The sequence below is a fragment of the Loxodonta africana genome, chromosome 22, assembly GCF_030014295.1.
Source record: "Loxodonta africana isolate mLoxAfr1 chromosome 22, mLoxAfr1.hap2, whole genome shotgun sequence".
In the NCBI taxonomy this organism is placed as follows: domain Eukaryota; kingdom Metazoa; phylum Chordata; class Mammalia; order Proboscidea; family Elephantidae; genus Loxodonta; species Loxodonta africana.
Genome location: NC_087363.1, coordinates 15,411,756 through 15,437,103, shown reverse-complemented (window position 1 = coordinate 15,437,103; position 25,348 = coordinate 15,411,756). Strand labels below are relative to the sequence as shown.

The window sequence follows — 25,348 nt, the reverse complement described above, 5'->3', positions numbered from 1 at the left end:
AGCATTCCTGAGACACAGAACTCCCAATTCTGAGAGCACAAAGTTGATTCCAAATAACCCTTAAAGGGAAGAGATATTACAGGGGAGCGCAAACAACACCCTGCACTTCCTTTAGGCCCTCAGTAAGTAAAAGGGAAGCCTTAAGGTAAATCGTTGAATTTTTTTTAAAGATACAAATACACAAGGCTCAACTGGGCCACACTATTAGAAATGTCTCAGTGTGCAACAATTTTAAAGAGAAAAGCCAACTTTTTCTCACCGCTAAAACTACATCCACATTCGTTATCTGTGAATATCTAAAATACAACAATGCCATACTGCCCTGAGAGGGTTCTTGTCAAAATATTTAACTTGACGCTAATCATGAGGAAACAATCAGGTAAGTCTAAATTGGGGTACAATCTACAAAACAAGTGACCTTGACTCTTCAGAATGTCCATGTCATGAAAAACCAAAAAAAAAAAAAAGTAACTGTTCTACATTAAAAGAGACTTACAAAAAAAAAAAGAACCCGTTGCCTTCGAGTCAACTCCAACTCACTTTTCCATGCGGGAGGCCCAGGTTCAATTCCTGGCCAAGACACCTCGTGTGCAGCCAACTACCTGTCTGTCAGTGGAGGCTTCTGAGTTGCTAGGATGCTGAGAACAGGTTTCAGCAGAGCTTCCAGACTAAGACGGACTAGGAAGTAAGGCCTGGTGATCTACTGAAAACTCAGCTAATGAAAACCCTATGGATCACTGCGGTCTGATCCCATTGTACGTGGGGTCGCCATGAATCGGGGGCCAACTCAAGAACATCTAACGAAGGGGCAGGTCATCTAAAAGCAATGAGTGACCCTTGTCTGGGTCCTGGAATGTGATTCAGAAAAAATCATGAAGAACCAAACCAAACCCAGTGCCACTGAGTTGATTCTGACTCATAGCGACCCTGTAGGACAGAGTAGAACTGCCCCACAGAGTTTCCGAGGAGCACCTGGTGGATTCAAACTGCCGACCCTTTAGTTAGCAGCCGTAGCACTTAACCACTATGCCACCAAGGTTTCCGTGAAGAAGAACATCAGGAAGTAAACGTGGCAACATGTCGGCAACAGGTAACTCGGGGTGGGGAGGATGAGTGCTTATCTGACTATTGCTTCCACTTCTTTCTCGGTTTGAAATTTGTCAGAATACAAAGCATGGGAGATAGCAGAAGCCCCAGGCAGAGGTGGTGGGCCGCCCACTGGTCAGGGGAGGGCGGGCAGCTAACAACTCCATCTTCCTGCTCAGTCTCAGAAAACATGCCTAAAAACAGCAACAATATTTTAAAAGAAAATTACACAGAGTTTTAACACAGAATAGACCAGGATTGAAAATAAACTTTAAAAACCCATTATTCACTCAACTAGGGCCCAAGATACATACGGGGCTGGGGTGGGGAGAGGGCACACAGCAGACATTTCAGACATGCATGTTTCTGCTTTTAAAAAAAAAAAGGGGTGCAGGCCCCTTTTAAATGCCCTGTACATCTTTCCCTAAAACTCTTCTGCAACTTGTCAGTCTCCCTCTCCTATCATCAGGATTCTTGCTAATTTAAAAACTTTTTAGCGTGACTCTTTAAAACCTCCATGCCTCCAGCCCCCATCTCCATTATCCACTCCCATTCTTCTTTAATAAGATAAAAGCAGTGATTACACCAGCCTTTACCAACTTGAAAACTATGCACTTAAAAAAAAAAAAAAAAGTGACTCTTTCAGTAAAAGGCAGAAAGCTGTGTAGATGGGAAATGTGCTCATGTGAAAAGATGTGTGGGGTAGAATTTCTGGGTCTTGGTGACTTCAAAACCCAGAGAACAATGAGGCAGGCAGGGTGTCCAGGGCAGCCTCACAGGGGATGTGGGTGACGGGTCACCTTGGGCACGTCTGAGACTGGGAACCCCACCGCTCCAGGGCCCCGACACGGCCTTTGGCCAATACAACCAGATGTTACATTCTCTCTGCTTAATTTCAGTAAAACTCCATGACCTCTTTCTCAAATTAAAAAGGCAATACCATTTTTTTAAACCACAGGAACTATCTTCAGTGAAGCCTTCTAAAGATTTCATTAATTCGTAGCCAGCCAACCAGGACTTTCCCACAGTCTCCCACAAAAAACCCCGGGAAGTCACTGATTGCTTGGCTGGATCTGAATATGAGCAGAGGTAAGATCAGAAATATCTAGTTCCTCCATGGGGGACAAGGCATGGAAATCAAAGCTGGGCAAAACTCATTACCACAGCTGGTCAGCCAATCCACGGGCCTGGAAGGAAGGCAAAAGGGGATCTTTGATTCTGGATGGAACTTCGAGTGACTTCAGAAAATGAAATGCATTCACAACCAAGGGGGAGCGAAGCCTCTGTTGAAAAGACAGAATGGCTTCAGACAAACTGAGGGCTGCTGCCAGAGCACGAGATTGATTTCACTCACGTTGTTTCATAAAGTGCAAAACCAGAAAGCGTAGTTAGTGCTTGGTAGTAACTTTCTACGTTTCTCTTGTCCACAGTGCTGGGTGACGTGGACAGTTCAAACACCCCTCTCCAGCAACAGATGCTCTGCAGCAAGGCGTGACTCCAGCCCAATGCCAGCCCACCCTCCCTCGTTCCACCACCCAGCTCACAAAGGGGACCTAGTCCTGCACCCTGTGTTTAGCCAGTGCCTGGCACACAGCAGTAGCGCCAATAGTCTGTGCTGTGGATGAATACGTGGAGTGCATTTTTCACGTTAGTCTCCTACCTAACGCTACATGAGGAGTCAATGTGAAGGAAACGTAAGTGACTACAGAACTTCGGAGGAAATTTTTATTACAATTGCTTGACTTACATGCCACCTCCTCGGAGAGGCCATCCGAGATCATTCAGTTGCAAGCAGTCATCATTCATTAACACATTTCAACTTCCTGCAGAGTACTTCACCATTCAAGAAACTACTATGGAGAACCTACTATGTGCCAGGACTGTTCTAGTGATGCAGCAGGAAATGAAGCAGGTGAAAGCCCCGGTGGCGTTGTGGTTAAGAGCTATGGCTGCTAACCAAAAGGCTGGCAGTTCAAATCCACCAGGCGCTCCTTGGAAGCCCTATGGGGCAGTTCTACTCTGTCCTACAGGGTTGCTATGAGTCAGAATCAACTCGGCGGCAATAGGTTTGGCTTCTTGGTTTTCAGGGGGCTGAAAAAGGAGCCCTCATGGCACACGGGTTAAAGTGATCAGCTGCTAATTGAAAGGTTGGCAGTTCAAATCCACCAGCCCCTCCATGGGAAAAAGATGTGGCAGTCTGCTTCCATAAAGATTACTGCCTTGGAAGCCCTATGGGGCAGTTTTATTCTGTCCTGTAGGGTCACTATGAGTTGGAATCGGCTCACGGCAAAGGTTGCCCCCCTCAAAGGGGCTGACCCTGCAATAGGGGTGGACAGACGGACGGACAAGAATTACTATGCACATCCAAAGTTTCTCTGAAGAAAAACAGTGAGGAAAAGAGGACAGAGTGAGGAGCATGTTGCTATTTTAAACAGGGTGGTCAATTCTGGCGTTTTGCTATCTTATTGGTCTCCTCTACTAAAATCTAAGCTCCAGAAATCATGCCTGTCACACAGAAAGCACCAAATTTTCATGGAATGAATGAACGCATGCTGAGTGTCTCTCTTACCAAACCATTCATCTGCTAGAAGAACCATCCAGGCCTCACCATTCCTGACAGGACATGCTTGGGCACAATTCAAGGGCACATTACCTAGTCTCCACCCCCTCACATGAGCTGCCCTCCTCCAGCTCAGTCCACATCTTTTGCCCAAACTATCCCCTCACCTCTTGGTTTCCCCCACTCGCAAGGCCCTGCTCAAAGTCCCCTTGGTGAGGTCTGCCTTCTTCACTCCACCCTGACGCCTTCCTCTATGTATTCTCTGAACCATTCAAAGTACACTTCTTCATAAATAAGTCAACTATCTCTTTCCTCTTCATTGCGTCACTGCAAAAACCGCTGGGCGCATTCTCACTACATCTTGAGGGGTGACAGGGCATATCTGACTTTATTAAATTCAGGCTTGTGCTATAGGTAAAATTCACAAAGGGAGGCAGGGGGGTGGTGTGGAGAAGACTCACAGAAAAGGGTGATGCTCCTTGAAAGCAGGGGAGACTGAGGCAGAGCAAGGGGCCAGAGTTACTAGAAACTGGAACATGGAATGAAATCCAGAGTTCCAAAGGTGGCTGCCAAGCAGCACCTCAGACACTTGTCATCAAGCTGCTTCTCACATGGGCAACTCTACAGGGTAGAATGTTCTAGAATGAAGAGCAGCAGGAACCACGGCTCATGTTTCTCCAGGAGGATCAGAGAAATATGGAGAAAGGGCAGGGCCTTCTCTGCACCTTGGACTCAAAACCTTTCTTGCCCCTCCTTGTCACCTGAGTCCCTCCTTCCTTGGCCGTGCATCCACAACCAGAGGACAGCCACTGAGGACAGGGCCTGGTCCCACTCATCTGTGTCTTCTCCCGGGGCCACCTAGCACCAGGATTTGACACGGAGTAGTTGGTCTAAAATCATCTCTTGTCCTCTCATTCAAAATAAGTCCTTTTGATCCTCAGAGACTGAGCAGGTACAATGGATTCCAACTGTGCGGGTGCCTTGTCCCACCCTGTGTGACTGTAACAGAGAGGGAGGAGATAAACTCCCTCAACAGGGACCTTGCTGGACCTCACTGCTCCCACATGTGGCCTGCACTGTGTTATATTTTCCTCAGGCAAAAGTGAGGTAAAACCAGAAATCACCTAGACAGATGAAAATTACAGGGAAAGGAGTTTCTAAACAACATAGCCCGTCTCAGGAAAATGTACCTCTTCGTTCCAGAACAGCTCAAGGAAACGCTCCCTTTATCCCCACCAACCCTCCCAGTCTCCAGTGACACAGTCCATCTCAGAACAGAAGTCTGGGGCCCCAGCCAGCATTTTTTAAAGGATTACTATTCAACTGGTGAAGGGGGAGGGGCGGTGGTCTACAAAACTGACAAAACAGAACAGACTCCTGGTTTTTAAGGGAATAAAATGCTTTTTAAATCTTAAAAAAACAAAAAAAAAGCTATATTCAAAGCCTAACCCTCATAATTTCAAAAGGAATCATCTGAAGTATTCGTTTTAAGTATCAAATGTAAATACTAATCTAAACTTTTTAATTAATACTATCAATTCCTAGTCTCTTGTCAAAGTTGCTGCTCCAATTTTAAATGGAATTTCTGATAAGGTCCGAGCAAGTTTCTCTACAATGTTGTAATTTTAATGACTGCCTATTATATCTGCTTCACAATGAAGTATGATCAAAATTTATTAAACTTCCAATAATGCTTGTCATCTATCGATCTTTCAAGTCTTAAGGAACCAGCCACCCTTTACTATTAAGTTTACTACAAAACATATGCTTCTTAAACATGTACAGTAAACATAGCTTTCATTTATGCTATTAAATCAGAAAACTTACAGACCGACTTCCGTTCTAGAAGAGAATTACTTGTGTGTTCACATCACATCTTTATTCTGTCATCCACCCAGTGATTTGTTGAAGACAGCTGGTACCTATTAAGTCTCCTCTTTAAATGTTGTAGCCTTAATTAGCTACATCCACCTTCCCCCCACATTTCCAAACAAGGAACCAAAGAAAGGGGAAGCTGTTTTTTATCGTGGATACTTTGAACAATGGAGTTGCAAACGTGAAATAACAAGTTCCTTTGGAGACCGACTGCACTTATTCCCTTTTTAGGTCCCTTCACAAAAACAGGGTTCGGATGGAGTTTAAATTTTCAGTCTCTATTACTTACGTATTTTTTTTTTTAATTGTTCGACTTTTAGTTTCCTGCCTGGTGTTATTAATTACAGCTTTTTTTGAGAGACCACTTGGGAAGCCATGAGGGACAGTCTCCCCAGAGATACTCTTGGTGTTATTTAAGCTACAAACTCCTTACTTGGACTTCTGAGCAAATGAGACCACGGAGACAGACTCTTTTAAGCGGAGGATAACCCAAGTATGGTTTTCCCTGAACAGACGTCACACTCTTCCCAGGTGCTGAGGTTTTCCAACTCACACAATGAGAAACTGAATTGATCGAATCCCTTTAACCTGTCACATGTAGATAAAACACACACTGGTTTAATAAGTTCAGGCTTCCTTTTTTAAAAGATATAACAAAAGTACCCATTTATGAACTCAGTAATTCAAGTGTGAATTATGTCAACAGATCAAATTTTGAGCAAGATAAGGAGCCATCTCAAACGTTCCCCCTGCGATCTGTTTCCTTCTTAGAGACTTGCCCTGGCTTTAATCTGCAGTAAGACTATCTGTTTCAATAGGATGTGATCACTCCGGGGCTTGTGTCTTTTCAATCAGCCAGTGGCCCTGCCGGGTTTAGAGTGGCAGAGGGGAAGTGGCCTGTGGTTAAACAGAGGAAATACCAAGGCATTTTAACAGAGCAAATAGTCTCTTTACTTCCCACCGGGAAGAGCTTCAAAGGCCCCGGGCCCCGGAGGAGACAATGTGTGTTTCGGGGCCATCAGTCACCTAATCGTGTGTCAGGCCCATTCAGAATGTTTGGAGACAAACACTTCCCAGAAGGACAATGCCTCCCACTGGCCTGCAAGTCCAGCTCACTGGAGACCAGGCACCAGCACACACAGCTCCCGGGGGGAGTTTGGGGAAGAAGTGAAGTAGGAAAGGTCTCTGGCAGCCAAGGCAGGGTGGCAGGAGAGAGCTCTGCTCTGAGGGCGCTGCCCCCACACCAGGCTGTCCAGCTTCTGGGGGGCCTAAGCCCCCACCACACCCCATACTCTTGTTGTTGCTGGGTGCCGTCCAATCAGTTTCAACTCATAGTGACCTTATAGGACAGAGTAGAACTGGCTCATAGAGTTCCCAAGGCTGTCATCTTTACCGGTCTTTTCTCACTGAGGACAGGAGCACAAGTTTCCAGAAGCCTAAAAGCCCAGCCATCAGAGGGAGGAGCAGAAGGCAGTGGGGAAGGAAAAGAGACAATAAAGTTGGTGATGGGGCGGCCCCAGCGCCAGCAAACATCTGCTGGGGGCACTGTATGTGAAAAGCTCAGAGACAAATCTGGGGAAAAGAGAGATTTGGAAGCTTTAAAAAAAAAAGAAAAGAATCCAACACATTTTAGGCCAAATGAGGCATGAAAAATACTCAAAATAAAGACTTGAAAAAGCGTTAGCCATTTTTCCTATGCAGGGAAGCCATCTGTAAGGTTTGAACCACTGAGAATCTGGTTTGGATGCTGCCCTACTCCTTCCTGAGACTGTGTTCCAGACAAAACCAGCTGTTCTGGGGAGGAACCCAGTGAGGCGTCAAGTCCCATTCCTCTTCAACCCCTGGCCAGAGACACCCCACCCAGACGGGGGGCCCTGCCCGGCTGCTCCCCAGCCAGACCGCTTCCATTGGTCATGGCTCTGACAAATCTCCATGTTTCTCTCTAAACCCAGCTAAGTAATTTAAAGCCAACTCTGATTCTAAATGTTTAAGATGTGGCTTCTCTCCCCCCTCTCCCACTCAGAAGCCCTGTCCCCTAAAGCAGTGGGTGCCAACCTTAAGAAAGCATCAGAATCCTCAGAGGAATTCATTTAAATGCTGATTCCTGGGCCTGACCTCACTCCCACTCTGGTCCCACTGGCCTTGAATCTGCATTTTAACAAACTCCCCAGGCAGTTCTAACACTGAAGGCCCCTGGATTTCACTTTGAGAACTTTAGTTTGGAAGGAAAAGGCGTGACAGACAGAAGTTCAGCAAGTGTAGTTGCTGGTCTCATTTACTCAGCTCTTTCCCCCCAGGTAATAACCAGCAGGAGGACCCACGCACAGCAGGGTCTCAGGGGTCACATGGATTGATGGATGGATGGATGGGTAGGTGGGTAGATGGGTGGGTGCGTGGGTGGGTGCGTGGGTGGGTGGGTGGATAAATGAATGTGGGAAGAGAAGGGAGGGCTGCTCAAGAGAGATGAACATGGGCCAGGAGGGTTCCTAATCAACAAGCCAAAGCTGACTGGAAGAAAGCACAGCCCTTCATATTAAAAACGTCTCTCTGAAAAATGTGTTAACCAGGGCCGAGTAATTTTTAACGGAGAATTTTGTAAGGGACACGAGAGTATCTGTAACATGGACAACATGTCCCCAGGACAGGCTGACCAGATGTGGGTTTGGGAGCCATGAATTGCAAGTGAATGAAAACGCTTCCAATTCAGAATCAAATAAACATGCCTGGGCCTACAGCCAAGGAGAATTCTTGGATTGGACTTTTATCAGGAACCTAAATCCTAACCAGCTGGAACTTCTTTTTTTCCAAGTACCACCCTATTCCTTTCTACCTTTTGAGATGAAGTATTTGCCTTAAATGGGAAACTTGCACTTTGTTGTAAAGATGATGCCAGCATCCTGGCTTCCTGAATTCCTGGAGGAGACAGCTTTTTGGGGTAGGAATTGGGTTTCAGGGATAATAGAGCACAGAACGGGTACCCCATTTAGGTAGGGAGGCAAGAAATGTCCCCTCCTCCCCCTCTGCAGGAAAAGCCATTAAATAGAAACCTGTGGCAGTGGATTCCTGACTCCATGTTCCAAAAATAGGCTTCTCAAACTATGAGCAGGACCAGAAGGGGCAGGGGAAAAACCTCAGCACAAGTGACTGATATAATTAAAGTCACCCATCACAAACAAAACCATTCCACTACTAAGAAGCATGCGTTAAAAGCCGGTGTAATCAAGAACGTCTGCCTCTCGAGAAGTCCTACAAACTGTTGCCTCTTTGGGAAAACAGTATTTACCACTCAAAGAGCATATTCACCTGGCAAGAGCCTGAGGCGCTTTGTTTGTTTGTTTTTTTTCAGTAGGGGAAGTACACCCACAACTCATTTCTAAAACCCTCAGCCCTGATCAAGATGGTCTTTGTCCCTTAAATGCCCCTGCTAAATAACAGGGAGGTTGTGAAAAGTGACCACTGAAAGCAGGCTGGCTCCTCCAAGAGCAGCCCCAAGGGCCTGTGAGCAGAGCAGTGAGGGCTAGCTGGCTGCAGGCACTCTGCAAGGCCTGGAAAACACTCATTCCTGCTGGGGCGTAGGTTCCTGGAAAGTGTTCCTTGGAGATCATTGACTCAGCTCCTCTCCAGCACCCAGATCCTGCCCCGCCTTCAGGACTCACTTCTGCACCCTGCTGGCCCCCTCCCAGGTCTGAGTGTGGCCCAGACCCACAGGAAGTGCTCTCCTGTTGGCATCACACATAATCAGCCCTCACTCTTACATGTTCCTAGAGCTTCAACTCTATACTGTTTGCAACCTCAGGGCTAAGGCCAGCATCTATGCACACAGCACCTATTATGTGCAAGGCACATGCTAGGTGCTTGGAGTACACATACACACTGTATTATCAAGCAGCACAGGTCCTGCATAACAGCATTGGGGAAAAGAGTATTTCTTAGTCAACTGTTCCTATCCTCATGGAGTGCAGCCTGGTAGGGAACCCAGACAAAAATCAAATGCCCAGGCTGCTGTACCCCAGTACTTACTGGCCAGCAACTTCTGGGAGACCTGACCTGTGAAGGTGGGGGCAGAGATAGCTTTCTGCAGAAGAAATGCTGGGACTGAGAGAGGAGGCTGAGGAGATGTCAATGGTGTAGAGAAGGAACACAGGCAGACAAAGTATATGCAAAGGCCCAGGACAGAGAGGAATACTGGAGCTTGGTGCTCTGATCCCTCCTCCCACTTCTTAAAATCTACCACTTAGTAGAGGATGTTGCAGGAAGGCTGCCAGGAACTAACTGGGTTCAGCTAAGATTTACAGGGCTCCAGGCTCTGAGGTTAAGATCAGGTTCAGTTAGACACATATGTGAACAGATACAGATGATGCAGTCTGCTGAGAACCACAGTGCGAGAACTGCATGAGAATGTGAAGAAGGCATTCAGGGAGGCATCCCATAAGGAGGCTGAGCTGACCCTTAGACCCAGCAGGGGCTCTCAGCGCAGAAAAAGGCACCCCCAAGAGGACAGAAAAGTGCTTGTAAAGCTCTGGTAGCTTCAGAAGTTAAGGGACAGGGTGGGAAGGACAGGCACTGAGGCTGGAAAGGTGGGTGAGTGAGGTGCGTGGGAGAGCTGGATCAGGGAAAGCTGGTGGCTCCATCAGATGCACCGAAAGGCAATTCCAGGAAGGAAGGAGCCATGGGTGGGGCTAGGAAGAGCCTGGAATCTGGGAGATGGTCTCGAGGCTTCCACGCTCATCCAGAAAGGAGACGGCTTGAGGCATGGATTGGTGAAGCCAAAGCAGGAGCTGTTGGAAAGGTGCACCCCCAAATGGGGGCTGTGGTGGGGGACAGGAGGTAGTTGCAAAAGTGCCAGACAACTGGGGCAGGGCCACCACGAACTGTGGCACAGTGGAGGAGGGGTGTGTGTGCGCACAGGTTTGGGGTATAGCACATTCCCACAGACGGAGACAGCAAAACCCACTCGGGTCCTCTGGGCTCAACTATAACCACAGCATTAAAACTTTCACCAGCGCTATGCACTGACTCATGAGGTCACCACTGGCTTATGAGGTCACCAAGGCAAACGCAGAAAACAGCAAATTGGACTGATCCGCCCATGCCGTCACATGAAAACTCAGAATAAAATGTCTGTGATGCTGTTGCTGCTGTTCAAGAGCCAACATCAGTCTAGATTTTAAAAAATTTAGCAGAATCAAGAAGTCAACATGCTTTAAGGAAAACTATCTAAAAACTGGGGAAAATTTGGTATCTACATTAAAACTCTGGTGGCATAGTGGTTAAGAGCTATGGATGCTAACCAAAAGGTCGGCAGTTTGAATCCACCAGGTACTCCTTGGAAACCTTATAGGGCAGTTCTACTCGTCCACAATGGGTTTGGTTTTTTTAGGTTTATATTAAAAAAAAAAAAAAAAGATCAGTGATGTTTGACTAAAATGGGACCAAGCAAAACAATGCGATGTTTTACTCAAATGGGACAGAGTGACTGAGCCTAAGGTTATCTTCATTATGTGGCGGGAGGTGAGTCCTGCGTGTGCAGCTATGGAGTCTGAAGACATGCAGACTTTAACAACAACACCCACCCAGCTGCCTGGCTCACACCTGGTTTTCTGCACTGTCTCTCTCTGAATGAGCAACAAGTGGGCTGGAGGTAGCAGCCAGTGCCCCTAAGGAGAGGCATGTCCTAGGCCTGCACCATGCTCAGACTGTTTAGAGCATGCCAGAAGTTGTGGGACAGAGTGGTGGAAGCTAAGTACCCCATACCCATCCCTTGGCACAGTAGTGCTGGGGAAACTAGGAAATTCCCATTTCCTCTCATTTTCCAGATAAAGAAACTGAGGCTCGGGGCAGCCCCCTAGCAGAGCAGAGATTCTGTGGCTGCCTGAGTGCAAAGCCCTGGTCCTCTCCCCAAGGATGAAGGCCCGGAGCATCCGATGCCGTGCCAGGAGGGCAGCAGATGGATGGAGTCTCCAGGTACTGGGGTCACCCAAGCCCCAGGAGGCGCCCAGGCGGGGATCCGAGGGGAGGGGACTAGCATACCTGCGCACACTGTCCCCCCATCCTCTACAGCCGTCCCCCCGTTCCCCCATCCTCTACAGCCGGACATCAAAGAGGCGCGTGGTTCCAGGGAAAAGGCTCCAAGCCCGGCGTAGGAAGCCTGCCGTCTTCCCAAGTCTCATATCGGGGTCCTGACCGAGGCGACAAACTCAGGCCGCTCTTTGGCCGTGGTTGCGGGAAGAGTGTCATCCGTGAGACCATTCGCTAGACCAAGGGCTGAGCGGGAAGCCAAGCTTCTCAGCAAGGCAGGAGTCCGGGGTGGTGGGCTGGAAGTGGGGTAAGACGGCCCCAGCAGAGAAGGAACAAAGCGATCCCGAAAGAGGGTCCCGTCCTCGACCACCCCGGGCCTTTGCAGAGCCGCGGACCGGAGGTTCGGAAGAGGACCCTCGCCCCACTAAACAGCGCTCCCCGTCCGGACAGCTCCGGGGATCCCAGCCCGGGGCCGGAGGTGGTCCCGGGCCGGGAACAAAGGTTGGGGCACCCTCCCCCTCCACCAGCCGCCCCGCCCGCCCGCCCTCCGGGAGCAGGACCTGGGCCGGCAGCCGCGCCTCATTAGCAACACAAAGCCGGGGTCAGGCGGCCCCTTTCACCCGGGCCGGGGCCAGCGGACGCTCGCCCCAGGAGGGAGAGAGGGCGGGAGGAGCGGTGGGGACCCGGCCCGGCCGCAGAGCCGGAGCCGAGCAGCCCGGGGCCCCAGCTCCCTGCCCCGGAGCACCTGTGCGCGCCGCTCCGCCCCGCGCCGCCGCCCCCGTGCGCCCCGGCGAGTTTGGAGACGGCGAGGAGCCCGCCCGCGCCTTACCCTCCAGCCGCAGGTGTCGGCGCCCCGAGCGCGGCCCGAGCCGCCCGCGGCCACGGCCAGCTGCGAGCCGTTGAGGCAGGCGTTGACGGTGAAGAAGACAGAGCAGAGCTGCAGCCACGGGGCCATGGCCGTGCGCTCGCCCAGCCCGGCCCTGCTCTGCGCCCCGGCCGCCCGCCGCGGTCCAGCCGCGAGTGGGCGGGGCGGGGCGGGGCGGACGCACCGAGCATGCGCAGCCGGCCCCGCCCCGCCCATCGCTCAGGCCCCGCCCCTGGTCTCCTGGTCCCGCCCCCTCTGGGCCTCGCCCCTGACAACCTCCTGGCCTCCGACCCCTGCGGTTTGCCTAATCTAAAAGATTTGTCCAAGTGATGTCTGCTCGCTGCAAAAACTCAGGGAAACACAAAGCATATAATAATAATAGTTGTAATACTAGTAATTTAACAAGCACCTACTACGTGCCAGGCCTCTTCCTGAATCCTCCGGGGAATTCAACAACCAGGGAAGTGTCACTATTCTCCCAGTTTTAGGCCTCGAAAAGTTAGGGTCGAGCGGTGGTTAGAGAATCCTGGGCTCCACATCCACCACCACATCCACCACTGGGATCTCGGACAGATGACTGGCGCTCTCAGCGCTACTGTTCCCTTCCCTGTAAACAGGAGTAATAGCAGTATCTTAGTCTATAGGGTCGCTGTGAGTCCGAATAGACTCCATGGCAACGGAGTCTGGGGAAGGTTCCATTGATTAACAAATAGCAATTGCTGAATCAATGCTACAGCGTATCATTAACCGCCTGGCATAGGGTCACACAGCCAGTACCTGCCAGACCTGGGATTTCACAAGCCAGTACCTGCCAGACCAGAAACCCTGGAGGCATAGTGGTTAAGTGCTACAGCTGCTAACCAAAAAGTCAGTAGTTCAAATCCACCAGGTGCTCTTTGGAAACTTCGGGTGGCATTTCTACTCTGTCTTGCAGGATCGCTATGAGCTGGAATCGACTTGATGGCAATGGGTTTGTTTTGGTTTTTGTTTTAACCTGCCGGACCTGGGATCTGGACCCAGATCTGGCTAAAAACAATGCTCCTCACTACTATGCTCATCAGACACCGCCGTGTTGGGTGATGATCCCCGTTTGCACGAGGACGCCGAGGCTCAGAGAAGCCGAGTAGCCAAGGTCATAGACTGCTCACCACTGTGGCCACCTTTGCCTTGTGTCTGAGTCTGAAGCCCACCACTTCTGCCTCCTCCATAGCCTAGACCACCACATGTCCTACAGGACAGTTTCCTAAGTGTTCTTTCTGCTTCCGCTTTTGACCTGACATACAGTCTATTTCTCCACCCTGGATCAAGGGTCTTCCCAAAAGGAAAATCAGACCGCTCACTTCTGATCAAAACCCCTCCCTGGTGGCTTTTATTCAACGGCCATTTAGAATAAAGGCCACTGTGGCTTCAAGGCGCCCACCTCATTTCTTCCCACTTTGCCTTGACCACCAGCTCCACCTGTCCTGTCTTCTAGTCTCGGTAAACCCTGAAGACTCTCACCTCTGTCCGTCGCACAAGGCAGAGTCCTCTACAAGACTCTCTCCTCCTGGGGCGCAGAATCTGCCCTCTCTTCTGGCCCTGCACCGTGGCTAGCTAGCACGGGGTTGCTGCACTTTCCCTCAAGGCTCTACACACCCTGCCCACACCTTTGTGATTAAACCCTCCACTGCGGTGAGGTGCTACCCAGCCTTACAGGCTACCTGTGTGGACAAAGAGGGCTCTTCTCTGCAGTGCTGGCCAGAAGTCCTGGGGACTGCCTCTAACGTTGCCACCCCTGGAACCAAGGTGCAGAGCCGGCCTCACCTGAACCACACAGGCTGAAGTGGGAGACAGGTGGTTGTCCAAAGGAAAACTGGTGTTGTCACCAGAGAAAGGGGGTGGAGACTGGGCTTCCCCAAACAACAGCATCACCACAAAACCCTGGTGCTGGGCTTCTCTTGCCATGCACACCACTGGGTAGATACGTTCATTTTTCATCTCACTGCCAGGATATTCAGGAATTCAGCCAGACTGAGGGAAGGCAGGCAGTACACCATCTTTGGCCATCCCTAGAGCCAGGATGCACAGCAGGCTGCCCCTGGAGCAGGCTCTGTTCTCTGAATAGATCTCACATAGCATGCTCCTTCTCTTGGGGAGGTTCAATGCTCTGTTTCTTTCCAGGTCTCAGTCCACCCTCCCTGTCACCCTTGGTACTGCTCTTTGGGTCTCCCTGGGCCCTCACAGCAGGGGATGTCCAAGGCTTGGCCATGAGGGTCAGGTGTGCCAGGGACTGAGATAAGGCCAGGACCACATGGGTGCTGGTGAAACACTGAAGAAACCACAAGACTGCCCACTCCTTAACCTCCATGACATCCCAGCCCAGGGATGCACCATAATGCATTAACCACTCCCCTCCTGGGGGCCTTCCATTATTGTCAGTGGTTCAAAAATATCCACACACATTTCTTTTTGCATGTGTCCAACTATGTTCATAGGATACAGTACTAGAATCAGGATTCCTGAATTTTGCACATTTAAAATTGCCAGACTGCTCAATCTCTCATTGCCGTCGTAACTGGTTTTTCTGGCTGATGATGTTTTCATGTATTTACTGGCCATTTGCATTTCTCCCTTTGTTCATGGATTGTACTCCAGGAAAAGGAGCCAGGCTTGGAGCTTACGACAGAGGTAAGGCCTTAAGGAGGGCTTTGCAGAGAGGAAAGCATTTCTCCCAGGCTTTACCCACATCACTGGGTGACTGAGCGCCAGGACAAGGCAGAGCAACATGTCTGCTCCCTTTCTAGCCTCCACATCCGGCCCCTATTGAATCCCCTGGTCCTAAGTCCCAGGCCTCCTCCCACTCACAGCTCACTGCAGAAGCTGGGCAGCTGACAGCCTCTGAAAGTGTGCTGCAGAGTTCAGAGAGGTCTCTATAAAGCAGCATGGAGGGCACAAGATAGAAAAGGCCTGTATCTACTCTAAGGCATGGCTGGAATAGCATCCATCAGGACCAGGGTCTGAGAGGCCCCCCATTTACCTTCCAGGGAGGTCACAGGCATTTGTGGTGGGGGTAGGGAAGACCACATACATCAAAAGACCAAATTTGGTCAGGAAATTAAGGTAATAAATGGGCATTTGGCAGGATCCTCGCATTCTGGTCTTTTCCATGGATTCTCTTCCTCCCTGTCTCCTCTTTTTATCCAGATAGAAATATTTGCAGGGCTGCAGGGGGTGGGCTGCTGTCCTGAGAGCTAAGATCGAATGAGGGGGCCAGGCCGCCACATGGCCTCCATGGACCACGGAGTGCCGTGGCTCCCACCAGGTCACAGCCCAACCCAGCACTTAGGCAACCAGAAGATAAGCCCCGGAAACCTTCCCAAATCCAGCACATGGTCTGCCCCCCGGAGGCCAGGGTTGCCGGTGGTCCGGTCACAATCTCAGCCACCCTTCACCATCCCTGTCTGTCTCACCTCTCTGCCCCCATAACCTGGCACTCTGCCTGGCCCGCATCAATGGGCAAGAAATGCCTGTTGACAACACTTCCAACTCTGCTTGAAATGAAGCCAGGGGTTAAACAGATAAAATTACCTTGAAATAACTTTGATGAAATGAAAATATATTTCTCCAATCTACCTGGAACCTGACCAGATAAGAAAAAGTCTTAACACAAGGATTGGATTTTGTTAGGGGTCAAATTATGCCCTGAAACGTAAGAAAAGGGTAAAGTGATCATGGAAATAATTTGTAACCTGAATCGTTTTGAGCAGAGAATAGCTAAAGACTATTTTAATGAGCAGTGGTTAGAAGCAGTGGCTGGAATTCTAATTTATTTTTGGTGTTGTGATCAAGTAGTATAGGTTTTATGTACTAATCAACATACTAAAGGTAAAAGTTACCCCTCACCTCCAGTGTCCCAGCAGACTGAGGGTGCAAGGTTTGCAGGGCTCTGGAGTGAGCAGTCTGCGGAGAGCTGGCACCCTTATGCGAACCCCCAGCCCCAGTCCGGTCCGAACCCCACAGCTGCCTTGGCGCTGTCGCACAGGGTAACCGTTATCATCCCCACTTCACAGAGAGGACGCCGAGGCTCAGCGAGAGGAATCTCCTTCCAGAGATCACAGAAGCAGGGTTCAAACCCGACCCCAGACGCCTTACCCGGGACGGGAGGTCCCGTCCCCACCTGACCCCCCAGACATTGCCGGCCTGAGACGCCAGCCTTCCTGATGACCGCCTGGGTGCTGCCCCGGAGCGGGAGAAAGACCCAGGGAGGACGGCCCAACCCCGCGTCCGGGGATCCCAGGACATACACCTCAAAGTGCTTGGGCGGTGCGCGCCGCAGCCGCTACCCCAAGTTCGCGGATCCACGGCCACGTGTCACTTCTTTCCCGGCAGGAAACGAAGCGCGGGCGGCCGGCCTCCACCGTGGCCGCCAGATGGCGCGCGCGGTCCGGGTCTCAGACGCCGGAACCGCCCTGCACTGCGGGGGCGCGATCGCACGTCCTTCTGGTCAAAGGCACCCGGGCAAGTGCAAAACCTCACCGTTACTCAGAGTTGGTGCCAAGTTTGAGGGAAGTAGAGTCCAGGGGGCGGTAAGCAAATTTAAGATCAAGTACTAACCACGTGACTTTGGGCGACTCGCATAAAGGATCTGGATGTCGTTTTGAGACAGGGATGACGTGGGTGCGGGCCTCACTTGGATTTTGCACTCGCAAGTAAGCGAACGACTGTGAGAGTATGTGAACGTTACAGCCTGTTGCAGGTAGTGGACCGGGGGTGACACAGCCAGGCCCAGGGTGCAGCTGGAACTCTGACATGAGCTGGGGAGCCACCTCTCTACCTCCTTTCCAAGATAACACCTTGGTTTGGATCTGCACTAGATTGGAACCTTCTTGAGACTATGGCCTGTGTCCTGCTTACCATTCATTCGTTCATTCCTTCAATAAGTATTGGTTTTGCTCCTGCGCCATACCAGGCTTTATACCAGGAGCTGGGGACCAGTGTGAGCAAGACATTATCCCAACTGTTACAGAGCTTACGAGCAGACAGTCCTTGGGAGACACAGGCATTACTCAACCCCATGGCCACGGGAGAATTACAAATAGATGGGGCCTCCCTGAGGAAGCAATGCTCCAGCTGAGGTTCCAACCTGTAGAAGTTGCCTGGGCAAAGAGGAGGGGAGCAAAGAGGGGTGTTCTGGGCAGAGGCAACACCACATGCAAAGGTCCAGCAGGCAACATGGCACCTTCAAGGCCCTGAAAGAGCAGGGAGGCATGGGGAGTGATAAGGGGTGACCCGGAGAGGCTGGCAGGGACTGGCAGGCGGGCAGGCAGGCAGGTCCTTGTGCCCTGCTTGAACCTAAGAGCAGCCATTGGCCTCTGAGGGATTTAAAGGCAGGGATGAGGCAAGGCCATTCTCACAGCAGCATTTTGGAAAAGTCCCTGTATCCCAAATGCCAAGATAGGGCACTGCCTAGCATGAAGTCAGCATCTGATACATACTTATTGAATGAATTAATAACCAGGATCATTCTTGAATTTCTGGGGTTTAATATCTTGAATGGTGACTAGAATGCTCCTTAGAAGCAAGGATGGCAAGACTATGTCTCACATACTTTGGACATGTCGTCAGGAGGGATCAGTCCCTGGAGAAGGACATCACGGTTGGTGAAGTAGAGGGTCAGAGAAAAAGAGGAAGACCCTCAATGAGATGGATTGACACAGTGGCTGCAACAATGGACTCAAGCATAGCAACAACTGTGAGCATGGTGTAGGACTGCGCATTCTATTGTGCACAGGGTCACTATGAGCCAGGACTGACTCAACGGCACCCAGTAATAACAACGTCTAATGTCTTGAATAGGTCCCTAGATAGTGCAAACAATTTGTGTAGGGCTACTAACCTAAAGGTAGGAGGTTTGAACACACCCAGCAACACCGTGGAAGAAAGGCCTGGCAATCTGCTTCTGTAAAGATTACAGCTAAGAAAACCCTATGGAGCAATCCTACTCTGTAATACTTGGGGTCACCATGAGCTGGAATGGACTTGGGGGCAACGGGTTAATGTCTTGTATTCAAGAATCATTAAAAAGCCTGGAAAAACATCCATCTCTGCTAACCCCAAACCCCAAAACCAAACCCACTGGTGTTGAGTCAATTCCTACTCATAGCGACCCTACAGGACAGAGTAGAACTGCCCCATATAGTTTCCGAGGAGCACCTGGTGGATTCAAACTGCCAACCTCTTGGTTAGCTCTTAACCACTGCGCCACCAGGGTTTCCCCCTCTCTGCTAAAGCAGCTTCAAATAATGCAAATACAATTACAACAATGAATCAATGTTCTCTTGTCATCTTCTGAGCTTATTTCTACTGTAAAGTCCTTTGTCATTTTTTAGAACAATTTTAGATTTATAGAACAATTGAGAAGATAGTACGGAGAGTTCCCGCATACTCTGCACCCAATTTCCCCTATTATTAACATATTAAATTAGCACGGTGCATTTGTTACAATTAATAAACCAACATCAATATGGTATCATTAACTAAAATCCAAACTTTATTCAGATTTCCTTACTTTTCATCTCATCTTTTTTTGTTCCCGTATCCCATCCAGGCTATCGCGTAACATTTTGTTGTTGTGTCTCCTTTGGCTCCTTCTGGCTGTGATCATTTCTCAGACTTGTTTTTGATGACCTTGGCAGTTTTGAGGAGTGCCCGCCAGGGATTTTGTAGGAGGCTCCTCTATTGGAATTTGTCTGATATTTTTCTCATGATTAGACTGGATATTATTTTCTACTTTTGCCAAAGTTATACCTGGGCAGAATCCCTGGATGGCACAAAGTGCTTGGCTACTAACGGAAAGGTTGGTGGTTAGAATCCTCCCAGAGGCAACTTAGAAGAAAGTCCTGAGGATCTGATTCTGAAAGATCGCAGCTATTGAAAGCCCTATGGGGTCGCCATGAATCGGAATCAACTCCATTCATGGTAACTAGTTTTTGTTTAAATACATAGCAAAGTTTATAGTCATGTTAGTACTAAAAGGTGTATAATGAAACCAGCAATCCTTTGCCCCGTCCCTTACCGCTTTTGCTCCCCAGAGTACCTCTTGTAACTAACTCTTCAGCTCCTTCTTCTGCCACTTGCTGGCATATTTCTAAATCATGTGCTGATACTGCCATCTCTTGACTGACCAGTTTGAGACATTAGTCCCTAGCTTCACACTCTTTATGACAGATGAGAACTGAGCTCTTTTTAAATTCCTTTCCTCTATCCACCCATGATGGTTTGTGTTGGATGTCTTCCGCTAGCCCTTCCCAACCCACTCTGCCCTGTAAGGGCCACATCAATGTGCTCCCTAGCCCCCAGGCATCCAGATGGGTTTGGCCAATGTGGGGTACAGGCAGGCAATTGGAGTGAGGAGGGGTATTTATGCCCTCCTTCTTTGTTGGGTTGCCCTGGTGAAAGGGAGGGTTTCCTCCCTGACTCTGCAGGCAGGCACCCTTTCCTTTCAGCTCCCTGTCCAGGTTCTGATAGCTCCTTCTCCTTTCATTGTCAGGGCTGGAGGTGGGTAATGCCCCCCAACTGGTACTGCACCTCCTCTTACAGCGTTTTCCTTCACCCTGCCCACACAGTCGCTTTTATGGAAATTTCCTCAAATTATCCCATCTGAGAGCTGTTTCCTGCTGGGATCCTGACAAGTTATAATTGTAATTAAATCAATATTCATGACTGTATAAACAATGTTCACCTTTAAAGCAGGCAGTATTTTTTTATTGTGCTTTAAGTGAAAGTTTACAAATCAAGTCAGTCTCTCATACAAAAACTTATACATGCCTTGCTATGTACTCTTTGCTGCTATCCCCTTAATAAGACAGCACACTCCTCCTCTCTACCCTGTATTCCCCGTGTCCATTCAACCAGCTCCTGTCCCCCTCTGGCTTCTCATCTTCCCTCCAGACAGGAGCTGCCCACATAGTCTCATGTGTCTACTTCAGCCGAGAAGCTCACTCCTTACCAGTACCATTTTCTGTCTTACAGTCCAATCCCTGTTTGAAGAGTTAGCTTCAGGAATAGTTCCAGTCTTGGGCTAACAGAGTTCCCCGGACGATGACCTCTGGGGGCCCTCTAATCTCATAAAAAGTCTGGTCTTTTTACGAGGATTTGAGGTCTGCATCCCACTGCTCTCCTGCTCCCTCAGGGATTCTCTGTTGTGTTCCCTGTCAGGGCAGTCATCGGTTGTAGCCGGGCACCATCTAGTTCTTCTGGACTCAGGCCGACCTAGTCTCTGGTTTATGTGGCCCTTTCTGTCTCCTGGGCTCATATTTACCTTATGTCTCTGGTGTTCTTCATTCATGTTTGCTCCAGGTGGGTTGAGACCAATTGATGAATATTAGATGGCCGCTTAAAGCAAGCTGTATTTGATGATAATATTTTCTTTCTTATTACAACTTTTTTTTGTGTGTGTGGAGTTTAAAGAACATTTGCTTTATTTTACCATACCATCCAGTTAATTCTTCTCACACAATTTTCCACACGGTCAAAGGCATTCGCTTTTCTCTCAGTTCCGTTTTATTCCAAAAGAATCCCCCCAGGAGTCGTCATGCGCCTGCCCTAGTCAGGCTTGGGTGCTCTCCAAGTCTGTTGCCTGGCTGCCACTCCCTTTCCTTCTGCTCAGGGTTGGAGCCCTGCTTTCTGGATTCCACGTCTCTCTGCGTTTTGTCTTTTATTTTGGTGGAGAACATTCTCCATTAGTTTCCTGGGAAAAGATACAGGGGATTTATATTTTGTGAGACTTTGCATATCTAAAAAATATCCTTATTAAACATCACAGTTGATTACTTATTTGACTAAAAATTGAATTTTATGTTGAAAGTAACTTTCCACTGGAATGTTGAAGGCACAGCTCCTTTGTCTTCCAGTTTCTAAGGTTGCTGTTTCAAAGTCTGAGGCCCTTCACTTTGGAGATGCATGTCATTGTGTTCTGGGAAGTTCTTCTGGAAATTTCTTTGATATTTTCCTCCCCCCTTTTTTTTCTGTTCACTCTCTCCCTGGAAATCGTATGAGATGGATGATAGATATCCTAAATTGACCCTCTGATTTTCTTATTATCAGCCACTTTCCATCTCTTAGTTAATTTTGGTTCATATTTTTAAACATTTCTTCAACTTGGTCTACCAAATCTAAAGAATTTTTAGTGCAGTGATTGTACTTAATATCCAAGAGCAGCTTTCTTCCTCAATGGCTGTCCTGTTTGCAGAACAGCCTGTTCCTGCTGAAAAGAGGCAACTCCTCCTCTTAACTCTCTGAGGAATAATTTTATTGACGTTTTCTTCTATTTCTTCCAAATGCCTCCCCCCCCCCACCCCAGTTTGTTTAAACTTTTAAAATGGAATCAGCTTGTCTTGGTTCCTTTAAAATTGTTCTTAAAGAAATGGTCATTCTCTGTCAGCAAGTTAGGATTTAAGCTGGGTAATCAACATCTGGAAACAAAGGTCCCAGACAGGTCAGATGCGTCAAGAGTCAAGAGGAAGGACTTAAAGAAGCTGCTCGAAGAAGGCACAGTCAATAAACAACCTGGAGGAACTGCATAGTTCTTAGCGATTTCGTTTTTCAAACTATTGTACCAACAATTTTTAGCTCTCCATCCACTTTCTAACACCAGATTTGTTTTTCCCCTCTCTGATACCATAATGAATCTAAATGACCGTGCTTGTGACCTACGAATGCATAATCCTGATAACTAAACCAAAACCAAACCCATTGCCCCTGAGTTGATTCTGATTCATGTTGTTGTTGTTGTTAGGTGCCGTCAAGTCGGTTCCGACTCACAGTAACCCTATGCACAACCGAACGTAACACTGCCCGGTCCTGCGCCATCCTTACAATCGTTGTTATGCTTGAGCTGATTGTTGCAGCCACTGTGTCAACCCACCTTGTTGAGGGTCTTCCTCTTTTCCGCTGACCCTGTACTCTGCCAAGCATGATGTCCTTCTCCAGGGACTCATCCCTCCTGATAACATGTCCACAGTATGTAAGACGCAGTCTCGCCATCCTTGCCTCTAAGGAGCATTCTGGCCGCACTTCTTCCAAGTCAGATTTGTTCGTTCTTTTGGCAGTCCATGGTATATTCAGTATTCTTCGCCAGCACCACAATTCAAAGGCGTCAACTCTTCTTCGATCTTCCTTATTCATTGTCCAGCTTTCACATGCATATGATGTGACTGAAAATACCATGGCTTGGGTCAGGTGCACCTTAGTCTTCAGGGTGACGTCTTTTCTCTTCAACATTTTGAAGAGGCGCTTTGCAGCAGATTTGCCCAATGCAATGCATCTTTTGATTTCTTGACTGCTGCTTCCATGGCTGTTGATTGTGGATCCAAGTAAAATGAAATCCTTGACAACTTCAGTCTTTTCTCCATTTATCATGATGTTGCTCATTGGTCCAGTTGTGAGGATTTTTGTTTTCTTTATGTTGAGGTGTAATCCATAGTGAAGGCTGTGGTCTTTGATCTTCATTAGTAAGTGCTTCAGGTCCTCTTCACTTTCACCAAGCAAGGTTGTGTCATCTGCATAACACAGGTTGTTAATGAGTCTTCCTCCAATCCTGATGCCCCATTCTTCTTCATATAGTCCAGCTTCTTGGATTATTTGCTCAGCATACAGATTAAATAGGTATGGTGAAAGAATACAACCCTGACACACACCTTTCCTGACTTTAAACCAATCAGTATCCCCTTGTTCTGTCCAAACAACTGTCTCTTGATCTATGTAAAGGTTCCTCATGAGCACAATTAAGTGTTCTGGAATTCCCATTCTTTGCGGTATTATCCATAGTTTGTTATGATCCACACAGTCGAATGCCTTTGCATAGTCAATAAAACACAGGTACACATCCTTCTGGTATTCTCTGCTTTCAGCCAGCATCCATCTGACATCAGCAATGATATCCCTGGTTCCACGTCCTCTTCTGAAACCAGCCTGAATTTCTGGGAGTTCCTTGTCGATACACTGCTTGCAGCCACTTTTGAATGATTTTCAGCAGAATTTTGCTTGCGTGTGACATTAATGATATTGTTCTATAATTTCCACATTCGATTGGATCACCTTTCTTGGGAATAGGCATAAATATGGATCTCTTCCAGTCAGTTGGCCAGGAAGCCGTCTTCCATATTTCTTGGCATAGACGAGTGAGCACCTCCAGCGCTGCATCTGTTTGTTCAAACATCTCAATTGATATTCCATCAATTCCTGGAGCCTTGTTTTTTGCCAATGCCTTCAGAGCAGCTGGGACTTCTTCCTTCAGTACCATCGGTTCCTGATCATATGCCACCTCTTGAAATGGTTGGTATAATGACTTTTTGGTATAATGACTCTGTGTATTTCTTCCATCTTTTTTTGATGCTTCCTGCATCGTTTAATATTTTCCCCATGGAATCCTTCACTATTGCAACTTGAGGCTTGAATTTTTTCTTCAGTTCTTTCAGCTTGAGAAACGCTGAGCGTGTTCTTCCCTTTTGGTTTTCCATCTCCAGCTCTTTGCACATGTCGTTATAATACTTTACTTTGTCTTCTCGAGAGGCCCTTTGAAATCTTCTGTTCAGTTCTTTTACTTCATCAATTCTTCCTTTTGCTTTAGCTGCTTGATGTTCGAGGGCAAGTTTCAGAGTCTCCTCTGACATCCATCTTGGTCTTTTCTTTCTTTCCTGTCTTTTCAATGACCTCTTGCTTTCTTCATGGATGATGTCCTTGATGTCATTCCACAACTCGTCTGGTCTTCGGTCACTGGTGTTCAATGCGTCAAATCTTTCTTCAGATGGTCTCTAAATTCAGGTGGGATATACTCATGGTCATATTTTGGCTCTCATGGACTTGCTCTGATTTTCTTCAGTTTCAGCTTGAACTTGTATATGAGCAATTGATGGTCTGTTCCACAGTCGGCCCCTGGCCTTGTTCTGACTGATGATGTTGAGCTTTTCCATCGTCTCTTTCCACGGATGTAGTCGATTTGATTTCCGTGTGTTCCACCTGGCGAGGTCCATGGGTACAGTCGCCATTTATATTGGTAAAAGAAGGTATTTGCAATGAAGAAGTCGTTGATCTTGCAAAATTCTATCATTCGATCTCCGGCATTGTTTCTATCACCAAAGCCATATTTTCCAACTACTGATCCTTCTTTGTTCCCAACTTTCGCATTCCAATCACCAGTTATTATCAACGCATCTTGATTGCATGTTCGATCAATTTCAGACTGTAGCAGCTGATAAAAATCTTCTATTTCTTCATCTCTGGCCCTAGTGGTTGGTGCGTAAATTTGAATAATAGTCGTATTAACTGTTCTTCCTTGTAGGCATATGGATATTATCCTATCACTGACAGCACTGTACTTCAGGATAGATCTTGAAACGTTCTTTTTGACGATGAATGCAACACCATTCTTCTTCGAGTTGTCATTCCCAGCATAATAGACTACATGATTGTCCGACTCTAAATGGCCAATACCAGTCCATTTCAGCTCACTAATGCCTAGGATATTCATGTTTATGTGTTCCATTTCATTTTTGACGATTTCCAATCTTCCTAAAATTCATACTTTGTACATTGCAGGTTCCGATTATTAATGTTTACAGCTGTTTCTTCTCATTTTGAGTTGTTCCATATTAGCAAATGAAGGTCCCGAAAGCTTTACTCAATCCACGTCATTAAGGTTGGCTCTACTTTGAGGAGGCAGCTGTTCCCCAGTCATCTTTTGAGTGCTTTCCAACCTGGGGGGCTCATCTTCCAGCACTATATCAGACAATGTTCTGCTGCTATTCATAAGGTTTTCACTGGCTAATGCTTTTCAGAAGTAGACTGCCGGGTCCTTCTTCCTAGTCTGTCTTAGTCTGGAAGCTCAGCTGAAACCTGTCCTCCATGGGTGACCCTGCTGGTATCTGAATACCGGTGGCATAACTTCCAGCAGCACAGCCACACGC

At 48.2% G+C, this 25,348-nt stretch overlaps 1 protein-coding gene across 2 annotated transcripts in view; it reads right to left on the bottom strand.

Annotated features, from left to right (window-relative positions):
• The window catches only part of IL17RD (interleukin 17 receptor D), a 78,256-nt gene extending 65,754 nt beyond the window's left edge, over nucleotides 1–12,502 (bottom strand). For both annotated transcript variants that reach the window (XM_064274346.1, XM_064274345.1), the window contains exon 1: nucleotides 12,369–12,502. In XM_064274346.1, the coding sequence (XP_064130416.1) occupies nucleotides 12,369–12,494 (126 nt within the window). In that variant the 5' untranslated portion in view covers nucleotides 12,495–12,502. The remainder of the gene's footprint in view (nucleotides 1–12,368) is intronic.
• Between the last annotated feature and the right edge of the window lie 12,846 nt (nucleotides 12,503–25,348).